Source organism: Bemisia tabaci, chromosome 8 (genome assembly GCF_918797505.1).
Source record: "Bemisia tabaci chromosome 8, PGI_BMITA_v3".
NCBI classification, from domain to species: domain Eukaryota; kingdom Metazoa; phylum Arthropoda; class Insecta; order Hemiptera; family Aleyrodidae; genus Bemisia; species Bemisia tabaci.
In genome coordinates this window covers 25586443-25614265 of record NC_092800.1, presented here as the reverse complement: position 1 = coordinate 25614265, position 27823 = coordinate 25586443, and the positions used below count along the sequence as shown (strand labels likewise).

Sequence of the window (27823 nt, the reverse complement as noted above, 5' to 3'; positions counted from 1 at the left end):
TTTCCATTTTCATTTCATCCTTTTTCTTCTGATTTATTTTTTTTAATTTAAAAATTGAACTTTTCAGTTATGATTTTGTTAAAATAATAATAATTTTTACTAATTTTAATTTTAAATTTAACAGTTGTTATGAGTGAAATTTTCAATGACCGAGGCGGTCGTCCTCCAAAACGTGGTCGCGTTTTCCAGAATTCTTCGCATGTTCGTTTAGTGAAGCAAGAACTTAACTCTGTTATTAGTATAGAAAATCAAAGTTTCATTTCTTCATTTCGGAAGTATAAAATTGATGATCAGAACTTTGATGAAAATTTTGTTACCAAATTTTCAGTCGGTTCAATGAATATAATTTGTCATCATTGTGATGCTCGCCATTTTCAGGGTGAAATGTCCAATGGTCATTTTAATAACTGCTGCCAAAATGGCTTAATTTCTTTACCGAGTATTTATATTCTCCAAATTTCATAAAGCGTATCAGAAATTATAATAGTGCTGTTGCTTTTGCCTCTTTCTCTGTAAATCGAATTGATATTCCGGGTGATGGACCTTATTGCTTTAAAGTTCAAGGATCCATATATAGGTAAGTTTATTTAATATTTACCGTTACGTAACGTACTTTTTTCAGTTTCTCAGTCCGTCCCTCCCTCCTTCCCACCCCTTAACGCATCCGGAATGCAGCTGCATTCCCCGGAAACCAGAAAGCAGACTGAACATGGAAAAAACGAAGAAGAAAAAGCGGAAAAATTAGATGAAGTTAAAACAGGAGCAGAAAAAGAAGAAGAACCAGAAGGAACAGCTACTGAAGAAGAAAAAGAAGAAGCAAAAAAAGAAAAGACAAAAGGAGGAAAGAAGAAGAGCAAAGTTGTAGGAAATATAGGAAGAAAAGCAGGACAGAAATGGCAATTATTTATATTTTCAATTCAAAAGACTGAACGAGAATTATTATAAAAAAAAATGGGATTATAAAGGCAAAATCAATTTTTTTTTTTTTTTTTTTTTTTTTTTTTTTTTTTTTTTTAAGAAAGTCGTGCAGTGAAATTGATTTTAACTTTTGAAATTTTCCAATCTGATTCCATCAATCAGAGGATCTGATCATTATGTTTTGCCATCTGCAATTTAAAATTTAACTCAAAAATATTTATCTCGCATGAAAAAGTTGAAGTTTTTTGAGTTTCTCTGAAAGAAAGGAAACATATCTCATTGCCCTTTAAAAAATACGCTTTGAAAGCCTTAAATAATATGAATAAATATCTAAGGTTAAAAATTATTATTATTATTGAGGCCGAAAATGTGTATTTAAGATTAAGAGGCCTTTGTCTATTTTGCCGTGCAACGCAAAAATGCCGCAAACGCCATTTATGTTTTTTGGAAACAATATATCATAGCAGAAAAACTTGTGTACCTGGGGGCGATGCTCTTACAGAATTCTTTCGCATATACCGTCAAGAACTTAACCTGAAAATTGGACGTATTTCTATCAAATGGAACTATGTGCATCGTGACGTGAGCCCTGTAATGCATATATTCTTATGGGTCTCAGGGCTCATGTCTTTATGCACATAGTTCCGTTTGGCAGAAATACGTCCAATTTGAGGTGCATGCGGGTAAAAAAGTTTTTATTTTATGAAGTGTTAAGTTCCTAAAAACGAGGGAAAATCCTGATGGATTTACGGCGTTCTTGCTTATACCACGGCAGTATTTGCCCAGGATAAAGTATGCTCATTCATCGCCTTAAGGCAGTAGAAACGGCCACACATTGTAAAATTCATCATTTTAAAATTAATCGGCAATGATGTGCCCTTGAATCATCCACAGCCGACATGCTGCAAATTGGAGTAGCGCGCTATTCAAGAAATGCATTTCATCATCGAACAGTTTGACAACATACTTCGGTGCATCCGTGTAAATACCGTTAATGATAAACAGTGCCCACGGGCATGTTTCCGACTTTCGCTGCGGTAAATACTACACCTACATCGGAAACGCATTGACCGTAATAAATCCATTCGATGAGCGTCAATATTATTTTCATAGTGCATTGATGTACTTTTCCTACGATCGTCTCACTGCGTGCACATTTGACGCCGTGATAAGCGCACTGGGTGCATACCTGGATACGCACGTAAGCAGTCGCTCCGAAATTAGATCTCATTCCATGAGCGAAATCGGTCAAACACATCTTGAAGTCATCCAGTTGATAAGAATGACGTAACTTGTTACGATTAAAACGTCACGTATGATGCATATTGTATGCCGGCTTTTTTTTTGGTAGTCACGCGATGTGAATCACATAGACTAATAGGACTGCATCGTAAACAGGAGAAGCTATCTTGTGACGCAATGCGTTATGACCTCATTAATCTACATATCGTCAGCTTTTGGCCAAAGCATCACAAGCGCCATGGGACGATTCAAAATTTCCGCCGCCATTTCATTTTTATACAGAAAAATCGTTCAACGAATTAGCTGTCCGAGAATTTCACTGAATTTTCTTTGTGCTCGACGATTAAATTGAGTGACATTTTCGAACAGATTCAACCAACAATTTTTCTGTAAGAAATTAAAATTGCGACGGAAATCTTGAAACGTCGCATGGCGCTTGTGATATTTTGGCCGGAAGTTGACGATGTAACGCTATTGTGATGTAAATCCCCATCCTTTAACACGTAAAAACAAAATGGCGTAACGCTCTCTTCGACCCCCCTCCTCCCCTAGAACGTTACGTAATTTCGTCGCTCATCTGGCGTAAGGGCGTATCTCTATTTCCACATGAGCCCCAGGAAGCATAGAGTTATACAGAGAGTAGGGCTCATGTGTAAATCGAGATATGCCCTTACGTCAGAGGGGCGACGATTTATGGACGGCCCCTGAAGAAAAACTTGAGGAGAAACATTTACTTGATGTTTACCGAGCGAGAACTATAGGCTGGATTCCTGTAAACTCTTCATCATTGATTCGTTTTTTTTTTTTTTTTTTTTTTTTTTTTTTTTTTTTTTTTTTTTTTTGTGAACTAAGTTCACTGGTGCTCCAATTTGATGATTCTGAAGCAATCAGTAACGTAAGAAATTCTTTACAAGCTTTGGGTCCTGCCGCATCGAGCTCTGAACTGACCGTAGGTTGACGTACATTTCTGACTGTATTTTTTACAAACTCTTCAGCGAGTAAAAATACAGATATGTTGAGATGTGAGCTCGAATTTTTCCTGAGATGACCATGAAACAACTTTTGTCGTTCTTAGATCAGAGAGGGTAGGGGCGCAGGCCACATTCCTGGACAGCAACGCTTCGGATTATTCGGAAAATCGACAATAATGTCGCGATAAAAATAAGTAACAATTTACTTCATTGGCACAATAGGCAACCCTGCTGGAATTAATATATCGATGGTGAAACTACCAAACCACGTATATCTCGGTTTGCGACGTCGCAGACTTCTTGTCATACTTTATTTTTTAAATGAAAAACTACTTAACGTCCAGTCTTGAAAATTTCTGTGATTTTTCCTCTTCGCGCGGAGAAAATTCTGTGAAAATTTCAAGGAATGATATTGATTTGGTCTACTTCAAAAAAATAAAATGCGAGCGTAGATTTTTAAACACCGCAAACGAGATACGTGGTCTGGTAGTTTCACCGTCGATATGCTGTAGGAGAAACAAACGAAGAGCCCTTAGTCGGTGTCGAATGCGACGAACACCATGCAAATTTCATTTTAGCTCCTGGGTTGCAACTGTTTGGGCTCCATGGTTGTCCGTGTTGCATACGCACGGAAAGGAAGGCGTTTTGACTTTACAGACACTCACCACTTCGCAGCGCCAACGAAGGGGCTTCAATATGATTATCAAAAATGGCAGAGCGCTTTCAATTCTTCGTTTGCACTGGTTACAAAGGTATCTCCTGGGCAAATATGGTTATATTCAGGCGTAGGATGTGATTATTTTTTGTGTTTCAGTTTTGATGTTGCGGTGTTCAGCATGATTCGATGAGCAACCTCTCATGTCAGAGAGACGTCTTCGAAGTACAAATGAATAATTGAAGGCCTTTTTTCATTCTAGATCCTCGTAGTAAAGCCCGCCGCAGTATGAAACAAGCCTTCCAGAGAGGATGGACATGAAGTTCTTAACTAAAACTGTAAATTTGGGTGTTAATATCTTCACATAATAAATCGTATGGGATGCTTAGTGAGGGATATTTTACGAGAAAATCAATGGAATCACTCATGAACCTCATGTAAGTTCTGGATTGATATCTATATGAGCTTTTGATGTTACCGCATTATATTGCACCTCCTCTTATTGATTCGCTCTATTGAGGGCTGCTGGCGAGGCAGTTTAGTGTCTGAGGTCAAAACGCCTTCACTCTTGTGCGTATGCAACGCGGACATCCGTGAAGCCCGAATAATGGTATCCAGATGCCATGATGAAATTCGTTCAATATCCGTCGCGTGCGATACTAACTGAAGCTTCAATATCTTCTCTTGTACCTCCACGCATCCAGCGTTGCCAATTGTGCCGGTGAAAAAAACCATTACTGATTTTTATTGCGACATTGTCGATTTTCTGAGAAATGTATTATTTAAATATATCAAAATGCTGTTGGCCCTCAAAGTCGCAAACAAATTAGGTAATTTGAGCATGATATGTAGAGTGCTTCAATGAGTCGTGTTCAGTTTTTCTCTTTCATTTTTTTCTTCACTATCATGGTCGATATGCAAGGCTTCAAACGAAATTGAAGTATTGAAGTACATATGTTTTACGGTTATAATCTTGTGCTTAGTTCTTGTCTTTGGACTCTCAACACCTCCGTAGAACAGCATGTGCCCGTGGTGCTTAGATCTTACACTATCTCATTGTGCAGGCAATTCACTGAAGATGTTTTCTTCTCAATAGAAATATCATGTGTCGTGATAGGTTGGCATTACTTCCAATCTTAACAGATCTTTGTTATTCTAAAATGAACTACAGTTTGCAATTAGGAACTTCAGTTTGTGGCTGAGTTTAGAAACAACGTATGTACCATTAGTTTCTCTATACACATAATTTTTTTTACGTATGAGCCAGATGTTGAAGGTCCGAATTGCAAAATTTAGCGCAAAAATTCTTCCTTGTATACACAAAGCTTAATGCAACCATAAGTGATGATCTCAAAAAACTCCACAGATATCCGTGATTCAGAAAAGCGTATTTTTTTCTTATTTTCACGAGCTAAACAAAAAGATTTCGCTTCAATCTTTTTTTAAGAACTATAAAGATATTGTAACATTGAAAAAATATGCAAATTATTTTATTTAAAAGTAATATATTGCACGGTAAAAAATACGTAATTACACAAGTTTACAAGTAATTAAAGCAGGAGTATTTTTGATAAGAATTGTTTTCATTAAAAAAAAAAACTATTTCTTATGAAAATAAAATCGTACGAACTCCCAACAAATAAACGATGGACATTCTTGTTTAGCTTCTTGGTATATATAAAAAAATCAAGCTTGGGGGACTCACTTGATGATATCCAAAGAAGTTGGAATATAAAATGGTATGTGACATCGTAACCGCTGCAGTGAAGTCCTAACGATTACCTTTCTCTCATTTTTTTGGCTGTGCACATGGAAAAAAGAAAGGAGGGATTCAAAAAGCGAACAATTTCGACATAATTTTGGGCATTTTTTAGATGAGAAAACCCAAAATCCGTGCAGAGTTTTTCGAGTCTGTTTTTTTAAGAATTGTACACGGAAAAAGATAAAATTTGCTGATTTAACAGTTTTGTAGTTAAAAAAGTGTCCGACATGTTTCAATGTAGCTTTTACAATGCAAAAATGCTAATTCAACCATCCCCGTAGTTAAATTATAGCTTTCCATTATTGTTGAATGTACATTTGAAATATGTTGGATATATTTTTTCAACAATTTAATTGTCAAATCAGCAATCTATTTTTTCCCGTGTAAATTTTGTAAACCTCTTTATCATCTGTCTCTTTGAAGACGTGGCAGTTTGGTTCGAAGCAAGTTTGCAGTTGACTCGTTGTCTGAATCAATAGGACTCGCTGATTTTTTAATCTCAGCTCGTAGACCATCGCGAGCAGTTGATTCGAAATGATGGTGATCGAATGGGCCCGCTGATATCTCGCCAAGTTCCAGACCTTTGCTTTCATTCTGAAATCAAGCAAAACAAATAACGAGGATTGTAATATAATCACAACTCAACATACATTTTGGACAACACAAACTGATTGCTGTGGACGCACGGGTCGTAAGACAGCATGTTGGATTATTGGAGTTTCGGCTGCGCTGCACTGACGATTGGCCCAACAAGGCCGAAACGCGTCTGCGTTTTCGCCGCTTTCCCAGCGAAAAAATAAAGCATGTAAAGTATAAGGTATGCGCGAAACACAACATGACTGCCGCGACTATTTTAGGGAGAGTTCGAATAATCGCGCCGAACACGGTCGGCGTCAATCTCATATCAGCGCCTGCAAAACTGCAGGAATATTTCACGCATTACGCTAAACAGTGCGGTCGGCGTCATGCGCATATTGGCGCCCACAAGCCTGCATGAATACTTCTCGCATTGCACCAAACGCAACGCCAGAGTTAGTTGCGATAACTATTCGACTGCTGGTATAGGCACATTCCCGCTGGTTGGATTGAAGGCGTATCACACTGTGAAGATGACTCGACAATCGACCGCGCTCCCTTCCCTGGCGATGTTTAAATGATGCATCGATTCTGAAACTTGATTCGCGTAAAATTAATTTTGGTTTGATAAAAAGAAAACAAAACGCACGATAGTATCGCCTTGAGATTTTTTAGGATTTTACCTTAAATAATTCTTGAAATTTCTCGGAAATTTCTAAAAAAAACTGTGTGTAGGTTTTTTTTATTTTTATTTTTATTATTTATTTTTTTTTTTTTTTATTTTTTTTTTACAAAATTAACTGAAAAGAAAACATGAGTAGAGATGCACAACGTTGCAATCGCAGATAAGAACACTTTTTTCAGCGTGCAGGCGTCGATATTTGATTTCATTCACGACAGGCGTAACGAGATAACTATTCGACCTATGGGTCCGGCATATTGCCGCTAGCCGGATGAAAGGTGAGTCACACTGCAAAGAAGATTCCCCCGCATTTCTTTCCCCGGTTTGCGCGACGCTGAAGCCACCGTTAAACTAGGATTATGCGTTATCATTCTTGACTTTCTGATCCGGTTTTTACCATAATGGAAGGTAAAATATGTATCCTTATTGTAACGATTCAGAAACTATAATGATTTTCAATTTTATTTGGTCACATAATAAGAAAATAGAACGAACGAAAATATCACGTCGGAATTTTCGATGCTTACATTTGAGATAATTTAGGAAACTGCAAGGAAACTCTTTAAAAAAAACTGTGTGTGTATAGCTTTTTAAAAATGGTGTTCAAAATAAAACATAAAAAGTGGTGTGTAACGTTGCAATCAGAGATAAATAAACTTTTTTCGCAAAAACCCGTTGGTTTTTAAATTCATTCATCTCTTGAATAACTTGAACATGATTGTTCTACGATTTTTTGGGTGTAGTTTTCTTCGGTGGCTGGCGGTCGCGTAGCGGCCACAGGCCTCTAGTAATGTAAAATTTTAGTAGTAATGACTCGTGTTCATGCTGTATATAATATTTCACAATGCCAGAAAATGTAATGGTAACTTAGACTAGTTCTTTCGGTGCCATAGAAACGTGCACCAGAAAAGAAAAGTGAGATAACTTAATCTCAAGGAAGTCTGCGTCAGAAGATTTCCTTTGAGAACGCACCTCTCCTTTAGCTCATATTTTCTTTCGCCAGAATTCATTTTGCCAAGTGGAGGACAAAATGCGCTGGTAACATCGGCCACCAGGTAGGTAATATTCACTGTCAAAGACTTTGGTCATGCATTATGAGCTAACAGGTATAAATATTACTTTAAGCTTGGGCTTTATTACTCCTTAAATTTAATCTTTATATGTAACCGTTCCCAAAATTCTCAGTAGAGCGCTTTTTGTCAGTTTTGTTAAATCAGATTTTGAGATTCGACGAAAAATTGTCTGTAGTTCTTTATTTTCTTTTTTCTTTTGTGAAATTAAGGGGACGACCCCCTGGTTTCTCACGAGATTTGACAATTTTTTGGAAGTTTCGCGGGCGGAAAACGGGAAAGGCAAGGGTGAGCGGAATTGTAAGAAATGGCCACTGGCCGGGCTCGGATGTGAGAGTGAAACCGTCATCAAAAAGAAGCGGAGCGATCAGCTTTACAAATCTGTTTCCCCACACACGGTGCATATCAATTTGCAACCCCCCCCCCCCCCCCCGGGCCTCTCTGTAACCGCGAACACCACACCGGCCGCGGCGCACAGTGGATCGAGTCAACAGGAGAGGTCGGACAAAATTTGGAAACTTTAAACGCTTATAACTCCGTTAATACAAGACTTTGAAATTCTAAAAGTGATCCCATTGGTTTCCTTGTGAAATTGTTTTCAAGGAGCACCCCCAATTCCCTGAAAGTTTAAAATGGACGTGTTTCAATCAAACGGAACTAAGCGCCGTAGAGGGAGGAAAGGAGCGGGCTTGGATCGGCGGGTGTTGTGGACCGCGATGCTCGTTCTGTCCTATACTGCCTATACTCCTATACTAAGGAAAAACGCCGTATGAACATTCGAGAGTTGCCAAATTTCCTCTCAGACAATAGTTATTTTTGAAGAAAGTTATGAATATTTCTCCTTGAAATTTTCAGAAACTGTAGGTGGAGTTGAGAACAAAATTATTGGAAAAATTGGAAGAAAAATCTTTACAAATTTTCCAGAAAATTGGTGATTTACCGTAAGAAATTTGGCAACGCCTGAATGTTCATACGGCGTTCTTCCTTAGCACGGCAGTGTACCCGCAATGCTTTTCCATGGCGCTTAGTTCCGTTTGACAGAACGCGCTATCCGGGATTCTAAAATCCTCAAAAGGAACTCGATATGGCGCTTAGTTCCGTTTAACAGAAATACGTCCAAATGTGACGAAATAAACGTAAAATTTTGCAGTTTCAGTCAAAAATTTCATGCCCGTCCTCTCTGATTGAGACGGTCCACTGTGCGGCGCCGGAACCCCCTCATTTTCATCGCTCATTGTTCCTCTGGTCACGCGCGAGGGATAATACTTGCCCTTCCGTATTGTCTGCCCTCCGTAATCATGTATTACTTCCACGAGCATTAGGTGCGCGTAGAAGGTGGTCTGGCGAGCTTTGCCATTCATCCCTGAAGATATTCGTACAGACATTAGAATTTTTCATGAAGAAATCCTCTCCATTCTAATACAATCATTTTTAAGACGTTTGATGGACGGGGTGAGGTACACTCAAAAAACAAGTATGGGAAGAGTGACTTACCGGCCGAGTTATGGATCATGGAGCCATACAATATAATTCGGGGAGCCATGCTGATAGGTTCACAACCAATAAAGTATGGCTCAGAAAGCCATACTGTGGACGGTAAGTCACTTTGGTTAGAAATTATGGATCTCCGAGCCATTTTTTATGGGTCTCAGAGTCATACCTTTTTTTGAGTGTAGGAGAGTGTGACGGCCCAAGGATCGATTTTAAAGAAGGAATCAAAATTCAGAGTAAGGAGAAAGTCATTGAGAATATTGTTTGGCGGGGAATTTTTCTTTGAAACGTCGTTTTTGTTATTCGATTAAAATTATTTGCTCATTAACCGCCAACGGGCGATTTCGAAGATTTCGATGGCCTTTGAAGGCGCGCGGTGTCCCGGGGTTGGGCCGCGTAGCGGCCAGGGGGTGGACCTCCTAGTACTTAAATTATCTCGAATAATTCATGTAGAGGAGAGTTGGTCATGGTAATCAATGCTGAAAAGATAATAATATAAACATTATACTATAAGCTCTCTAGCCTCCTAAATTTTCATTTTTATATTTTTTGTCACAGTTCATTGTACTGTTCTACCTACTGAGCAGGTTTCCTTTCCTTTTCTTTTTTTTTTCGTTTTCCATACCGATCTGAACCGAGGCGCGGACTAAAAGTGAGCCAGATTTTTGAAGGGCCTTTTTTGTTTCCCCCGCCGTGCATAGCACGTATTTCGAGGCTTCCAGAATAATCTGCAAGGAAAAGAAGGACGTATCGCTTTTAGGAAGGAGCAAAAAATTACTAATCACGTCATAGGCGAATGTTTCATGTGTCATGCGTTTCATAAAAGCGAGAGAGAACATCGTGAAACGGGTAAATTTCCCTCACTTTTTGAAAATTGCTCAAGTTTGTTAGTGCGTATGTAACGCGATTTCGTTCTCTAATTATGTATGAGACGTCAAATAAAGGAAGGCTTAAAATGGAAACTTTTTGTCGCCGTTTTCCTGTCTGGAGTTTCCATGTTTTCATCACGATTTCTATTTCGAAATGTAATTTCAGAATGTGGTTAAACATGTACGTAGTAAAAAATGCAAAACTTATACTATACAACCGTTTTATAATTGATTGCCTACGGTGAATAAGGCTAGGGAATAATACTGCACGGGCATTAAAACTTCGATAAACTTAGTTTTTATACGAGCGAATTTTCAGGGAAAATGTAAATATATTTCTCAAAATTTGTCAGAGAGTTTCATTCGCAATTTAATCTAAAGTACCTATCTGAAAATTTCGGTGCGAAATACTGATAACTGAAAAAAATAATAATATTTAAAAATATTATGGTATATTCCTAAACAAAAAAAAAAAAAGTATCAAGGGGGGATTCCGCAAAGTACGAATTTTCACACGGCTTTTTCCTCAACTCCGAAGTACGGTAAACTTGACACCAATGGAGCATTTTATAGCTAAAAGCCTCGGATGGATTGTCACCCAAGATAGAACTTGGAAAGAGAACAATATGGAGCAAAAACTGAAACAGTATAAAAAGTCTGAGTCCATGAAACAATTTGACGCTACAGATAATTTGCCTGGTGACAGAAAATTCACGGTACCCACTAAAAGTTCCATTTTTTACATTCTTTCCCTGGTATCACGCAAAATTTGTCTCATTTTAGCAAACGCGTGTCAAGTGGGAGTCATTGCAGCATTGCCAATTTGCGGACGAAAATAATTTGGGTTCCTAAGGTTAGTGCAAAAATTCGGTTGATAATATCGTGGATAATTGAGCAACTTCGCATACTAAAGGAACATGTCAGGAAATTCAAACAGAATGAACTTTAAAAAAGAGAAAAAGGAAAAACGACATTAATCTTTTTGCTGCAAACGCAAATCAGTCAAATCAGTGGCAGAGGTGGAACTGCAAAATTTCACAGAATGCACGTCAACTCTTTCAGTTGCTTACAAGTGGAATCGGAGGGATGTCCTTTCCGAAAAAAGGCAGCCTCCTGCTGCTTGGGACCGTTTCTTTGGTAAGAATTTTTACAGCTTTCAAATTTTGGTGAACTTATTAACGTGCGGGCACATTTTATGAGTTTAGCATAAACAAAACCATAGATTCCAGGACTCTCCCCCTCTCACGAATTAAAATCAAGTCTAGTGATTTGAGTAAATAAACTCCCTGGTAAAAATTGGAAGTAGAATCTGTGTTCCAAAATACCATAGACCTACAGCCGGCTGTAAGATTTTCAATAGCTGCCATAGCCGGCTACACAATTTCTTTTAGCCTTTTATAGCAGATGGTGATCAAGCAACAGCCAGGCGATAAAGTGTATGCTAAACGTTACTAATTAGATGCTAGGACTTAGTGAGGTTTTGGAATACTGCTCTCTTTTTGGGCCGAAGTATCTTGATTTATTTTGCGAGGAAAGCTCCGTACTTTTGATGGATGCCTGCCATTACTAATAAATTAGAGCTCCCTCACTTTCGTATGATACTGTGCAATACCTCTGGTGTGAAATAGTTGCTTCAAGCGCCGTGGCAGGCGGGCAGCCAGCTCGAAACACTCATTGGCGCCTACAAACCTAACAGGGATACTTCACGCGTTGCGCAATGCGTGAAGTATCCCTGATAGGTTTGTAGCCGCCAGTGCGTCGCGTCGCAGCTCCGCTTTGTGTTACGATCTAATATTTAATCTGGCGGAGTCAGCGTTATTCAACTCATGATTTTGAAATGTTTGCACATCCTGTATGGATTATTCTCATTTTAGATGATGAAAAAAAATATGTATTAAAGGAAAATATATTGTGTGTTTTGTAAGTATTAAGGTGATTCCGTATCAAACTTAATGATTTCCAAAGCACACGAATTTCTACACAATTTCTTATAGCCTTTTATAATCGATGGCGAAAAAGCAACAGCCAGGCGATAAAGTGTAAAGCCCGGTGATAGGAACTATAGGCCGGCTGCATAATTTTTTATAGCTTCGTATAGCCCGGCCGTATGATTTTCTCCGCATTCTACAGCCAGCTATATGATTTTCTGTAGCCTTCTTTAGCCGGCTATAAGAATTCCTATGGTATTTTGAAACGCAGCTCTTATCGCCAATTTTTACCAGGGTTAACCAGCACTAAAATTCAAATAAAACTTAAGTAAAATTTATAATTTCTAGTAACTTTTTCAATAATAATTACACCACATATGTAAGCTAAAAGAACGACAACACCCCTCATAAATAATATAAACAGTATAATATCTATTTATAAAAATAAGAATTGATAAGAAACATAAGAAAGATTCTTGAGAAAACAAGAATCAAGATAAAAAATAAAACTAAAATTAAAGGATCAAACATTATAAACACAACTAGAGAAGTCAAGACTTTCAACCAGTAAATAATTTAAAATAAAATACTAAATAGTTTGCGAACTTTCTTTAAAAATGTTGGATAACTTGAGTGAGTTGTTGAACTTTGCAAAGTTTTGATCCTTCCTCAAAAAAATATCTGTCTCAAATTATCTTATTTATCCTTATGTAGTGGGGGGGGGGGGGGGAGGGAGGGATAGTGGACTTGGGCCGAAAACACAAAAAACCGCAATCTCCGAATATATATTACAAAATACAAATCATAAAAATACCACCATTTACGAATCTATGCTGAGTATCTACACTCGGTTTATAACTCCCTCACGGGGGCTGATCGGATCACCTGCGAAATCTTTTCCTAAACAAACTGATCTCGTCTATGCGGTCATCGAATTTTTGTATGTAAAAAAGGTGTGCACTTCCGCGACGCTACAACTGGCCTCATATTCAAGCGCTGATTAAATTCCTGATATTCGAATAAAAACGAGACAGCCATCTTTTTAGAATTTTTATTGATTAAAAGGCTATTTATTTGAGAATCGCCTGGGGGCTTGGAGGACAAGGCGCATAAGTGCAGTTTTTGAAAAAAAAATTGAGATATTACTGCTTTCAACTAAAGCTAGTCTTTAAATGAATTCTGATAAAAATTGCCGTTCGATCATTTGAGAGTCGCCAAATTTCCCTTGATAACAAATGTATTTTTGACAACATTCATGCATATTTTTACTTGAAATTTTCAGATATTTTAGATTAAATTGCGTACAAAATTGTCTGAAAATTTTGGAAAAATAATATTCAAAATTTTCCCGGTAAATTTGTTTTTTTTATCGGAGGAAACTTGGCAACGTCTGATGGCTCATGCGGCGTTTTTCCTTAGCACGGCAATATTGCGATTGAACATACGGGAGAATTTCATGAGCGCCGCCGCCCGCGGCGGACTATCGTCCAAACTTAGGAATAGGAAGAAATAAGTCGGATAATGTCTGAGAGATCACGAAAGTCTCGTTACTAATGTTTCTTTAGTCGCTAATTTCGAATTTGATGTCGAATTGTCTATATTTTAACACCCTGACCTAGTAATTGTCGGCAAGTTTATTGCACGTTGCGGCTCTGCGTGCTCCCAGCTCGAAACGCGCACCGACGCCTACAAACCTAAAGGGATACTTCAAGCATTGCGCAATGCGTGAAGTAGCCCTTTAGGTTTGTAGGCATCAGTTTGCACGTTTCGCGCTGGCAGCACGCCACGGCTTCCCGGCGGGCGGGTGGGGGAACGACTTCTTGTGGGGAGATCTCACTGGCGGAGAAAATCGAGTAACGTGAATTTTTTTTTTTTTAATTTTTTTTAAAATTTTCGACTGTGAAAATTACACACTGGTCGTATGAAGTAATTAGTGAACTCTCAACGCTAGATGAATTGGATTGCATTTTGCAAAAAGGAACCACTAGCATTGCAATGTTGCTAAGATTGAGCAACTTCTTTTGTCTTGGAGGAAAAACCCGATTATCCATTAAAAGTTTCTATTTTACTCGCTAAAAACTGTAAATTTAAGACAAAAATTACCATCTAAATTTCATAGTTTTTCACGATGTCCGCAATTTTATTGCAAAAGATGAAGTTGCACAATCTTAGCATCATTTCAATGCTAGTGGTTCCTTTTTGCAAAATGCAATCCAATTGTAATAATGACAGGTGGGTCGGGCGCCATACACGCTGCAGGGCGGCTCATGAAATTCTCCCCTGTGCTCTGCCGGCAATATTGTCCTTGTGTGCAACATATCCAATCATTGCGGGTTGCATATCTCGAGGCGTCAATGTACATTCCACGGACCAAAATTCCAGGCTATTCTGAACCTAGCGTTCGAGCTTAACAATGAGGAGCCGCACCCGAAGCGATTCGAAATCCGGCTGGAGAATGACACGGCCGCGACCGGAGCTGATGACAAGGACCAGAACAACCCTCTTCAAAAGCGAGAACTTATCCTGTTTACTATCGCTGTAGGCACACTCGTCTTGGCCAACCTTTGTAACATGGAGTCCTCCATCGGCGAGCTGAAGGGCGTGATGGAAATGCTCGGTCCCATGCTACCCGCACAGCTCATGAACCGCAATCCTCACGGAGGAGTTCAGGAACCCGACGGTGGGATCACTTGGAAGGGAAAGATCATCGAGTTTGACATCGAGGATGTTCACGTCTTCGTCATCAGCCCTAATATCGAACAGAAAATCCACATCAGGACCAAGAGAGTTTCACTCAACGGGCAGGTCATCGTAATGCACACGAGTCGTTTGACCAAGGACTTGAGTTACCAGAAGCGCGGCCAAGGAGCTGACGCTTCTTTTTGGTACACGAACCTTTCGGTGGGCAGACCGATGACGCCAGAGGAGGAGGAAGAGTTTAAACAACTCCATGCGCAAGTCGAAATGGAGAGGGAGAGGGCTGTCAAAGACATCAAGTCGTTGGTGGAGAATAAAATGAATGAAATCAAGAAGAGGGTGGAGGATAAACTTATTCGCGCTGAAGAGGTGGTCATGAGCGTAAGTTGATGATTTGTATGCACTTTTTCTCCTCTCCCTCCTTTTACTTGTTTAACGTCTTTTAATTTCTTCTACTTTCTTTAATTTCGTTTACTTTTTTTAATTTCTTTCTTTAATTTCTTTTACTTTTTTTATTTTCTTTAATTTCTTTTACTTTTTTTATTTTCTTTAATTTCTTTTACTTTTTTTCATTTTTCTTTTAATGTTAATTTCTTTCACTTTTTTTATTTTCTTTAATATCTTTTACCTTTTTTATTTTCTGTAATTTCTTTTACTTTTTTACTTTCTTTGATTTCTTTAACTTTTTTATTTTCTTGAATTTCTTTAACTTTTTTATTTTCTTGAATTTCTTTTACTTTTTTTACTTTCTGTAATTTCTTTTACTTTTTCTTACTTTCTTTGATTTATATTACTTTCTTTGATTTATTACTTTTTTACCTCCTTTAATTTCTTACATAACACAAAAGTCGCTCTCACACCGCACTGTGGCGTCCTGCTACACCCAGACGCCACATGTGCCTATCTTCCAAAAGGTTATCGGGCAATTGACATCGGAACATGTGCTTATGCATATCTTTTCATCATTCTCTTCGTTTAATTTATTTTAATTATTTTTCTTACTGTTTCTCTTTTTTTATCTTCATCTTTCTTCTTATTCGTTGTATTTTTCTTTAATTTTTTCCCTCCTCCTTCTTCTTTTTATTCTTCTTCCTACGAGTATATATGATATGATGAGCCCTTCTCATGTTTGATTGACGTACCATAGTGTCTGCAGGCAGATATCGATGGTTAAAGTGCGAAACCTTGCATCTCCGTTTGCAACGTTGCAGATTTCCTGTCATATTTAATTTCATTTTTGGAAGGCCAGTCAACGTAAATTCTTGAAAATTTATTCCTTGATTTATATCCTCTGTACCAAAACCGAATATTCTGTTTATATTTCAAGCTGTAAAATTGTCTTGTTTCTCATCGAAAACATAAACTTTGAGGGGAGGGTTTGATACAACGCAATGGAGATACATGGTTATGCACTTTTGCCATCCATGTTTAAGTAGATAAAATGAAATAAAATAAAATTGGTCCGTTTTCTGAGAGTTGAAACATAAAACTCATCTAATTAGCTTCCAGGGATAAAAACATACGTCTATGCTGATGTCTTAGACGGCTTTTCAGGCATCCTTCTTTCTTGTGAATGTTCAACCATACAAATTGTGCCTATCATGTCATCTTTCATGCTACGTACTTAACTAATTTCCATAAGTTTTGTGCAAAACTTCCCGCACTAAACTTCAACCAACTTCTATCGCCCCACTAGAACGAAAAAAAAAAATTATATAGCAGAAAAAAAGAAGTCAAATCTATTATTGCCTTAATTATTATGAAACCCTGTTGTAAACAGATGCTATAGCAAGAAAAAAGTTGCTTCCGGTGTAAGATCAGTCAAAAATCATGATTGGCGAATGGTCTGAAATTCACCGATCAAGTAACTCATCTCCGTGTAGAAAATTAACCGTTGAAAATTTTGGAAACGGAGACCTTAAAAATGAAAAATTCCACATGCAACAATAAATTAGATTCCTTCAACGCACTCATTTTACTTTTTTTATATATATCGAATTCTTCATTAAAAACGACTCCTCTTTTACTATGCTGCCGTGCGAAGGAAAAACGCCGTGTGAGCCTTCAGACGTTGCCAAGTTTCCTTCGATAGAAACCGAATTTACTGGGAAAATTTTGAATATTTTTCTCCCAATTCTTTTTATAATATTATTCGCAATTTCACCTAAAGTTCCTGAAAATTTCAAGGAAAAATATTCACAACTCGCCTCAAAAATAAACATTTTATCGAGAGAAATTTGACAACTCTCGAATGTTCATACGGCGTTCTTCCTTAGCACGGCAGTATGGTTGTCTTTTGTGTAATCAGCCCATCTCACATATGACAGTTTTGCAATGAGACTGATATTTTTAACTTTATATTTGGCATTTTATTGGAATATAAGATTGAACATTTAATTCAATATGCTTATAGAGGTTGCCGTCTGCAGTTAGGAAGGATATAGAAGGGCGCATGGCTCAATGGAAGGGTCGATTATCGGACGTCAAGAACCGGTTGAATAACGGATATCAGGTGCAGAAGAAACAGGTTACTGATTACGCGACCCGCACAGTCAAAGACATCACAGGAGGAGACTTTAGTAGAATCGCCGTTCCCAGCCGCAAAACTGTGACTAATTTGATAAAATTTGGCAGGAAAAAGGAGCAAAAAATGGAGCAAGAACCGCTCCAAAGGGATAACAGCAACAGTTCCGCCAATTCCAAGGGATTAGTACGGTCAGTGAGTGGATTCTTCGAGCTGATCGGTAAGTCAATCGGTACGGATACGGTAAACCAAGACAACTCCAATAAGCTCAGCGATTGGATGAGCAAACGCTTATTCCCATCAAAAGATAATCGTGCTGGAAGTCCATCCAGAGGTCCATCCAAAGTCCATCCAGAAGTCCATCCAGAAGTCCATCCAGAAGTCCAGCCAGGAGTCCAGCCAGGGACGGCCGCAGCAGTAAACGAAATCCGGTTCAAGACAAAGCTTTTTTCGCATGGACTCAGGACCTGCAATTTCCGATTGACATGACGCGACGCCCCGGTAATATTTGGTCAGTTGTGAAGTCATATAATTGCATTCTAATGGTTGAATCTTTCAGATTAGTTCTAATTGAAACCGTGCTCTGTTGAAAATGATAAGATTCTTTGCCGTAGTGGTGCGCACTGTGTTTTTCATATTTTGGTTAGATTATATCCACAGGGAATGGAATAATATTCTCTAGCCCCTGCACATGCCTCATGATGTTACCAGATCATATTCGCGGAAAAAATGATGTTGCTGAGTTGACAATTTTGTAATTAAAAAAAGTATCCGACATGTTTCAAGGTAGATTTTAAAATTGAAAAATGCTAATTTAACCACTTCCTCCGTTCAATTAGTTTTCCACTATTGTAAAATGTACATTTGAAACATGCGGATATATTTTTAGTTTATATTGTTTTGTGTGGTCATACAATTGCATTATTACAATGGATGAATATTTCACTATTTTAACTATCTCATTGTTAAATCGCAATCCATGTTTTCCCTTGTTGCGTATCACAACGGTGGATGATGACATTCGCTGTATTCCACAGAGAAAAATATCCATGCGTACGATGCCCTTAAAACTGAGTTGAATGGATAAAAAATCATAACTGATGATTATCAAATATGATAATAATTTTTTCTAATCTGAAAGAAAAAACTATTAAAGATACAAATTTTTTAACTATCGCAACTGACCCATTCTTAAGATGAGATTTTTTTCTTTGAATTAATTTTCTGGAGCTAAGCTCCAATAGTTTTTACCATGTTTTTTGGACTTGTGCTACTAAACATAATAAATTATACCGCATAACGACGTTATCATGTATTACTCACTATCTACTAATTAAACACGTGATTAATTTTCGCAGCGGATTCTAGCATCTAATGTGATTATTTCACACGTATAACATGTTATGTTTTGTTTTCCTTGCTTGTGTGCCATACCTTTCCTTACCTTCTCGCCCGTTGATTCTTTGCGTCGGTTGTCACAAACAGAGCCCGATGGCAATTTCGGCTATTTGCCGCCTTTTAGGTCAGCCACCTGTGGTGTAGTGGTTGCAACGTTTGCTCTACGATCGAGAGGTCCCGGGTTCTATTCCCGGTTAGGTGACCTGCGTTTGATGGTCTCAAACAACGGTCAGCTGGGGCTGGGGCTGGCTTGATTAGGGACGGAGGGGGTGGGACTTTCAGGATGTTAAAGCGCAAGATTATCCTTCGTGGGATATTTGAAGTGTTAAAAAAAAAAGAAGAAAAAACAGAAAGAAAAAAAATTGCAATCATCAGTTGCGTTGCATAAAAGACAAAACTAAAGGTAAACCCGTTATACTGAAACTCTCTTTTATCAGCACGGTGCACGTCTCGCAGTAACTTTTAAGAACTGCCTGCAAGGCCAGGAAATTGGATAAAATACGCTCCAAACATTGAAAACAGAGCGCGTAAGATTGAACTTTTTTGACTTTTTTTGCTTTTAGAGACTTTTTTTCTTTGTTTGAAACTTGTTTTTCCTTTTTGGAGACTTTTTAGACTTTTTTGAGACTTTTTCGGCTTTTTTGAGACTTTTTTGATGAGCCCGTCGTGACTCTCGAGTGATTTTTTACCCGTGGAAAGTCTATGCTCTTGGCTGTACCTCTTGCGTGTAACAGACGCATACGGCCGTGCTAAGGAGGAACGTCGTATGAACATCTGGGATTTGCCAACTTTCCCCGAATAAAACACGTATTTTTCAAGGAAGTTATGCATATTTTTCCTCGAAATTTTCAGATATTTCAAATGAAATTGTGAACAGAATTGCGCGAAAAATTGAAGGAAAAATATTCATAATATACCTGGTAAATTCGTTTTTCAATGAAAGAAATATGGCAACGCTTTAATGCTTATACGGCATATACTTCCTCAGCAAAGCAGCATAGACCTGATGTTTCCGCATAGTTCGACAAAGAAACAAGATCGATCCATCATATAATGAGTGATTAAACGATACCCATCACGAAGGCTATTTCCATTTAAATCTTCCGTCACATTCATACGGCGCAATGATACAACTATTTGAACTCTCCGGAATGCGTGAGGTATCACGCCGCATTTGAAGGCGTTTTCAAAACAGCCAAGTTCCGTTATCGGAATAATCGTTTTGCATAGTTCATATTCTTTTGTTATATTCCGTGCCACTTCTTCATTTTTAATCCTCGTAGAAAAACCACCCATTTGTAAATACAATTCTAGCTGAAGCGCACTTCAGCTATGCATTCACATTTGCAAATATTTCAGAGGAAATCGACAAGCCCAGCGTGCATGGAGGCTATCTCCATTTAAATCTCCCGTCACATTCTTATGGCGCAACGATACAACTATTTGAACTCTCCGGAATGCGTGAGGTATCATGCCGCATTTGAAGGCGTTTTCAAATCAGCCAAGTTCCGATACCCGGATTATCGTTTTGCATAGTTCATATTCTTTTGTTATATTCCGTACCACTCGTTTATTTTTAATCCTCCTATAAAAACCACCCATTTGCTAAATACAATTCTAGCTGGAGCGCACTTCAGCTATGCATTCACCACTGCAAAAATGTCAAAGGAAATCGACACGCCCAGCGTGCATGAAGCCATCCATGAGGTTCGACAGTCAAAATTGCCACTTTTTGTGGCATGTTAAATGAAGTGAAATGCGAGAAGGACGAATGATAAGAGATCAAGAAAAGGCGTTTGAGAGTGAGGTGACAGTAAAAACAAGACCGGAACCGTCGTCTCGAAAGTTACGAACTTAATGCGCCGGCGAACAAAAGTTCACGGGGAAATAGCAAAGAAATTCAGTCCAAACAAAGAACTTTAAGTCCGTTGGGAGGCCAAGCCAAGTTTTAAGAGGTTTTTGAGACTTTATTTCATTGAATAGCGGTCGGCAATCGGTTCCTCCAATTGAAGCATCAACCTAGGAGGGGAAGGGGTCCATTTTTGTTTTGCACAGCCACGAATGACAGGGTTTCAATTGGAGTGATTATGGAATCTTCCATCCATGCATGAAAAAATTGGCCAGGTTTGATACACTCCAACTTAAATGAGGGTCAAGTTGGAAGGGGGGGGGGGGAATTGGAGTAAAAAAGAAAAACAGGAAAAGACAAAGAAACAGAGAATAGGAGATAGCTGCAGAAGAGGAGAGAAAAAGAGAGCAAAAAAGTGGGAGTTTAAGAAATATTGGTAAAAAAAACCGGCCAATGAATGCCAAATTTAAGCTCAACTTTAGAAAAGAGACGATAAATTACGTAGTATGTATACTATTTAGTATGATAAATTATGTATAGTATAGATTCTATCAGCATCGGAGACAAGAGAACACCACTGGCCTCCTAGCGACAGGTGGAAGCTTTTACTTTCGAGGTTTCAACAATTCCTTTTGATATTTTCAGGGTGCACGTCGTCCAGCGGGACCACCACGCTTGGCGCTACACCTACAGGGATACTTCACGCGTTGCGCATGCGTGAAGTATCCCTGTTAGGTTTGTAGGCGCCAGTGGTCGATGCTCAGCTTATGTGTTGGCCAAAAGTCAAACGTCGGAACGTTGTTCTGATTGTTTGCAAGACGAAACTGCCAACGACGATGTTGAACATCAACCATGTAGGTAAGTCAACAGTAGAATGCTGAAGTCCCGAAAGTAAAAGCTTCCACAATGGCCAAGATACTAGTGGAGGGTCTCTTGTCTCTGATCAGAATCCATCGCTGTAAACGAAAGATTGATCGATACAATCGATACATTGACGTTTGCTGAATTCATTTTAATACACTACTGAAAAAGAAAGGTTACGGGCTATATAGGTATACCGACCGTTCCGGTCTTAGAAGCCAAAAATTCCGGGTGCTGGAGCCGTAGCTTCGAATGCTCCGGGTGATACGCCCAGAAGTCTCGGCCTCTGAGCCCGAAACAAGGACGGTATGTTTAAAATAGCCCGTAAGTACAGCTTCAACGGCCGGAGTCTTTTTTTTCAGTGTAGCATATCAGTTTCTTTGCCAAACAAGCCGAAGACCGAACGTCCGTGCGGCCCAAACGTCAAAAAAAGAGAGAAAAAAGAAGGCCTACCTACTTTTTTCCTTTTTCGAGACTGAAGATCTACCCACAGCTTTTACAGGAGCTGCGCCTGTTCATACGCCTGTGCGTGATCATGTGCCTGTTCTTCTCCGGACGGAACATTCCCAGAATAGCTCATTTCAGCGCTTAGATAGTGCATGAAGTGTTCGAGCGTATGCGGTTAGTCTGGGCGCCTTCGATTTTTTATGTATGCAACACGGACATCCGTCAAGCACGAACATTTGTATTCCGGCAGGCGTTAACGTCAACTCGGCACGGTGCGGTGCGGCTACGGCGCATCTTTGTCCATGGTCTTCTGGTCCATGCCCGTATGAAGTTCACCAAATTTATTCTTTTTAGACTCTTTAGCTATTCCATAATTAGACCTCATCCTTTTACTTCTTTCGCCGGACATAAAATTTTGAAAACAAAACGCAGATTATCTGAAGAAAAACTTTTTAAAAAATGTTCAATTGATTCATCGTCTATTTTTTGCTCAAGCTATACGCCTGATTTCGCACCTCACTTGTGGGACCCTGATTCCTTTATACGCAAGATCGTGTAGAACTTTCACGCTGCTGAATTGAGCAATGCGTGCGTTAGAGCTGAACGACCATTCTCAGGGAAAACACCGTATAAACATTCGAGAGTGGCTAAATTTTCTCCGATAAAATGTTTATTTATTTGGAAGTATTATGAACATTTTTTCTTCAAAGTTTCAGGTAATTTGGATCCAATTACGAATATGACCCTGTGAAAAATTAAAAAGAAATATCAACAAATTTCCTTGAAAAGTCATACTATATCGGAGGAAATTTGGCAACGTATGAAGGCTCATACGGCGTTCTATCTCAGGGTGGCAGTATAGTTAACATCTTTGCAGTGATAGCGAAGAGAGCACAAAGCGCATTTCTGTATGAGCCATGGTTAGCACATGCTTTTATGTGTCTCGAGGCTCATCCCAGCATTCACTTACTGCTATCCTCGCTATCACCGCAGAACAGCTGACGCGCAAGACGCACACTTCCATAGAAATAGACAGCACGGCGCCTAACCTAGAAAAAATGCGATAAATTTCCCTTTTTCGAAAATCCTTTCCATTGCATCGAAATTATGATTCGTGAAAAAGAAACATCAAAATTGACCGACGTATGGCGCTAGAATTCCTCCCGTTCTTCCGTGACCCGAAAAGTTGCCTCGCGATTTAAAATTATTGTTTCCGTCATCGAACATGGCATTTCGAGACGAGATCTTCCTCGCTGGTGATACTTCCGGATCCCTACTCGGCGTAGAGCTAACCTACTGGTTCCTGGCAGCCTTCGTTATCTTGGTCCTCCTCTTCCTCATTGTTCTCCTCATCCTCTGCGTTTGGTGTTTCAGGGATCTCAGTAAGTGTCCTGTAATTCATGTTAAAAAGTGTTCTCAAGTGACCATCCGATAGTTGATCAACATTTTACTCACGTGTCGACAATATTACTGTGATGACTCCATGCGCCGATTCTGCCGTGAGTACCGACAGATCGGTTCATGGAGGGCTTAGGGACCAAAAGTGCAGCCACCCTTCTAACCAACTTCTAACGCACAAAATTTCACTGCCAGTCTGCAGATTCCAATTCTAACCAAGATGGCCAAGAATGTACAGAAATGAGCGTTCTTCCGCGAAATTGAGTAAATTTATGCAAAAACTGAGTCTAACACGTGCTTAATAAAGGACGGTTCGTAACAATAGTATCAGTAAATCGCTATGGATAATTGAAATTCATAGGTTGGCTGCCCTTTTGGGCCCTAACTTCATTCGCGGAGGCATCGGTGAAGGCCTGATGGACTTTCGGAGTTTCAGATCTGTCGGTACTCTCCCTATACAGGTACTCTAGTCCAAAGTAGAAAAACCGTATCTCCGTTCAACACCTTTTTAATTTCTTCCTGACAAAATGCTGTTTTACATAAAACCTAACGAATATCCATCCTTCATTTTTACGATACAACTCCGCTACACCATTAAGAACTAAACATTAAAAAATGAACCCTTGTGGCACTTGCATTTTCCTGTTATACAACAGTACCGTGCTGTAAGAAATGAAAACATTTTGAGTGGAGTTACGGCGTTTATGCTGTGGATGGCAGGATTACCGCACGTGGGAACGTAACTCCATTCCAAGATCGCAGAATCGACCAAAGTAATCCAATTTTTTCGCAAGAATATACCTGCGCATTTTTTTCTTCAAAATTCGTCTAATTTTTGCATGTGTTTAGAGAGAAAGCAATGGACCACTAGACAAGGTACGAATTTCAGCATTCTAATGCATATTTCTTAACCAAAATTTCACGTAAAACACGATACGCACAACGAAAATTACCGAAATTAACTCCTTACAAAGATATTTGATGATTCTTGATGCGTGAATTGAAACGACCCGCTCATGAAAACTCAATGCTCTACGTGATTCACATCGCGCGCTAAACGTTATCATGAACGTCTCAGCGATATAAAAATCCGGCAACCTCGGTCTTGACGCTTTGGCTCAGCTATAGCAAATTGCTTATAGTTTGAACAACACATGGTGGGAAATGAACATTGCTCGATTGAGAAGTTTGCTGAAACCATTGTAGTGCGCGATTTGACTCACGTAGAGCTTTGAGTTTCTTGTGAGCAGCCAGTTCAAATTCCTCGTAACCAATGTGAAATAAAAAGGTTAATATCTTCGCTAAGAGTTGGTTTCAGTAATTTTCGTTGCGCGAATCGTATTCTACGTGAAATTTTGGTTAAGAAACATGTATTAGAATGCTTAAATTCGTACCCTGTCTAGTGGTCCATTAAATTTTCAGTTAGAAATGCCTAAGATTCTCCGGGTGAAAATGCTATTTGCGAGGGGAAATATTGCAAAACTGATACTCAGTTATGTTCTTCCGTGAGGGAAACTGCAAATCGACGGTGAAACTACCAAACCACGTATCTCGTTTGCGGTGTTTAAAAATCTACGCTCGCATTTTATTTTTTTTGAAGTAGACCAAATCAATATCATTCCTTGAAATTTTCACAGAATTTTCTCCGCACGAAGAGGAAAAATCGCAGAAATTTTCAAGACTGGACGTTAAGTAGTTTTTCATTAAAAAAATAAAGTATGACAGGAAGTCTGCGACGTCGCAAACCGAGATACGTGGTTTGGTAGTTTCACCGTCGAAATATACTGCCCTGCCGTGCTAAGGAAGAACACCGTATGAACATTTGCGAGTTGCCTTCTTTCTGTCGATAAAATGTTCATTTTTGAGGAACATTATGAATATTTTTCCTTGATATTTTCAGACAATTTAGATCAAATTACACACGAAATTATTATGAAATTTGCAGAAAAGTATTCAAAAATTTTCCTGAAAATTAGTGATTTGCCAGGAGAAATTTGACAACGCCTGAAGGACTATACGGCGTTTTTCCTTAGCACGGCAGTGCTGGGCAAGGTACAAATTATGAGTGCAATAATTACTCGATGCAACCTGAGAGCCCCGAGGCAAATTTAGAAATATTCGATTTTTTCCCCTAAGTTTGTTCAATTTTTGAACACTTAAGATCGAACGAAAATTTATTTGCCGAAAAGTAATGGTGTAGGTATTTAGCATGGTAAGCTTTTTTGGTCCGGAAGGGGGGGGGGCGATTCGTGGGGGGAGGGGACACGAATCGCCTCAGGCGTTTGTCACTACGAGACGATCGAAGAATGAGGGGAGGGGACTTGCTTTGAGAGAATTTTTGATTCCCAGTAAACGCTTTTCTAATTTTACACCTCACTGACTTTCTGCATTGGAAATTAGAGCAAAAGGCGAGCTCTTCCCCAGGTTGTTTAAAGCAAACGCCCGCCGGATCTTTCCCGTCAGTTTTCTCCTCAATTCCTTCAATTTATTGTTCATCTTTTTTAAAACAAGGAGAGCATCCTGTTTCGTAAGTTCCGGTTAGTCGAATGAGGAAGTTTTTCTCATTTTTTTTTTTTTTTTTTTTTTTTTTTTTTTTTTTTTTTTTAATGGACTACATTTTGAAATTACGAACTGCAATTTCTGGCTCCTCTGTAAAAACACATATGTTTATAGGGAAATCAATGGTCCATGCGTTTGTTCCTAAACTGAGTAGTTCCTGGTTGCAAAATGTAGCCCGGTTGTGTTTGTGGCGCTCACGTTATTTGGGAAGTAATTGGTTCAATGGACCACTAGACAAGGTACGAATTTAAGCATTCTTATACATGTTTACTGCCCAAAATTTCACGTAGAACACGATTATTGCATCAGAAATTACTGAAACCTACTTTCCGAAGATATTAACGTTTTTATCTTACATTGGTTACGGATTTGAACTGCCCGCTCACTAGAAACTGAGAGCTCTGCGTGAGTCAAATGATGTGAATTGATTTGCGCGCGATGTGACTCACGTAGAGCATTGAGGTTTCATGAGCGGGAGGTTTGAATTCACGTATCAAGAAACATTAAATATCTTCTTTGGGAGTTGATTTAAGTGATTTCTGATGCAAGAATCGTGTTTTACGTGAAATTTTGGTTTAGAAATAAATATAGGAATGCTTAAATTCGTACCTTGGCTAGTGGTCTATTTTGTTCAAATCTTCCATTCCGTCCAATGACAGGACCGGATTTACCTGTTTGCCGCTCATAGGCCGCCTGTATTTTGCCGTCCTCTTCTAATCCGTTTTAAAAACGATCAATTAGGACTATCAAATCGACAGAGCACAGTGGAGAATTTCACGAGCCGCCCTGCTCCGTCCGCAGCGCGCATGCCGCACGACCCACCTTTCATTATTACACTTCATCTAGCATTGAGTTTTCACTAATTCATTCACACAACCAGTGTGTAATTTAAAAGTCGAAAATTAAAAAAAAATTATACAACATACGAGTTTCTCCGCCAGGGAGCTCTCCCCGCTAGAAATCGTTTCCGCCCACAGGAAGCGCCGCGCCGCGCAGTGGCGTGCTATCATCTTGAAACGCGCACTGACACCTACAAACCTACCAGGCTACCTCACGCATTGCGCAATGCTTGAAGTATCACTGCGGGTTTGTAGGCGCCTATGTGCATTTTGAGCTGGCAGCACGCCGCGCCGCAGCGTGCGATAAACTTGCGCACAATAATTAATAGGTCACGGTGTTCAAATTTTGGCACTTTGACATCAAATTCGAAATTAGCGACTCAAAGAAATCGGTATAGCAAAATTCTCGTGATCTCTCAGTCATTATCCGACTTAGTTGTTCCTATTCTTGAGTTTTGGACCATAGTGTGCCGCGGGCGGTGGCTCATGAAATTACCCCCTGTGCTCAATCGCTATCAAATGGACGTATGCCGGAGGGAAAAGGGTGCATAAGTCGCGTTTACTCGTTTTGGGCACATTTGTTTTTTTTTTGTTTTTTGTTTTTTTGAAAGCGATATTCACAGTAGCAAAAGTTCATGGAATTATGCGCGGAAGTTAAAGCTGTTCTCTCTGACAAAATTAGAAATTACCATATTTTTACTCTCGGGAAACGAGAGATTTTAACGCCTCTACTCGTTCGTAATTTTTTTCTGAATCAGAATTTTCTTTACAGCTTAGTGTAAAGAAATCTCAAAATTTGCCACCCCCTAAATTTCCTGCCATAGGCCACGGCCCATGTGCCCCTTTCCCACACAAATTCGGCCCTGTCTCATGATTTTCCGTCCTGCAAATGACGTTTGGTCCCATTTGATGGAGTTTAATTTAATATTTTTAATTTCAGGAACCGTATGCGACGATGATGAAGATGCTGGCTGCAGCTGCGAATGAGAGCACGAAACCGATGATGCCACAGAGTTCTTCCTTCACCTTGCATTGCCATAGACTAGATGGCACTTCCACGTCTATGGGACTCGCCCATAGGTATCGA

General features: G+C 39.1%; 1 protein-coding gene across 1 annotated transcript in view; it reads right to left on the bottom strand.

Annotated features, from left to right (window-relative positions):
- Positions 1 to 5271: 5271 nt before the first annotated feature.
- Positions 5272 to 27823, bottom strand: part of LOC109035451 (uncharacterized) — a 30930-nt gene continuing 8378 nt past the window's right edge. The window contains exon 2 of the mRNA XM_019049093.2: positions 5272 to 6142. Coding sequence (XP_018904638.2) covers positions 5954 to 6142 — 189 coding nt within the window. The 3' untranslated portion in view covers positions 5272 to 5953. The remainder of the gene's footprint in view (positions 6143 to 27823) is intronic.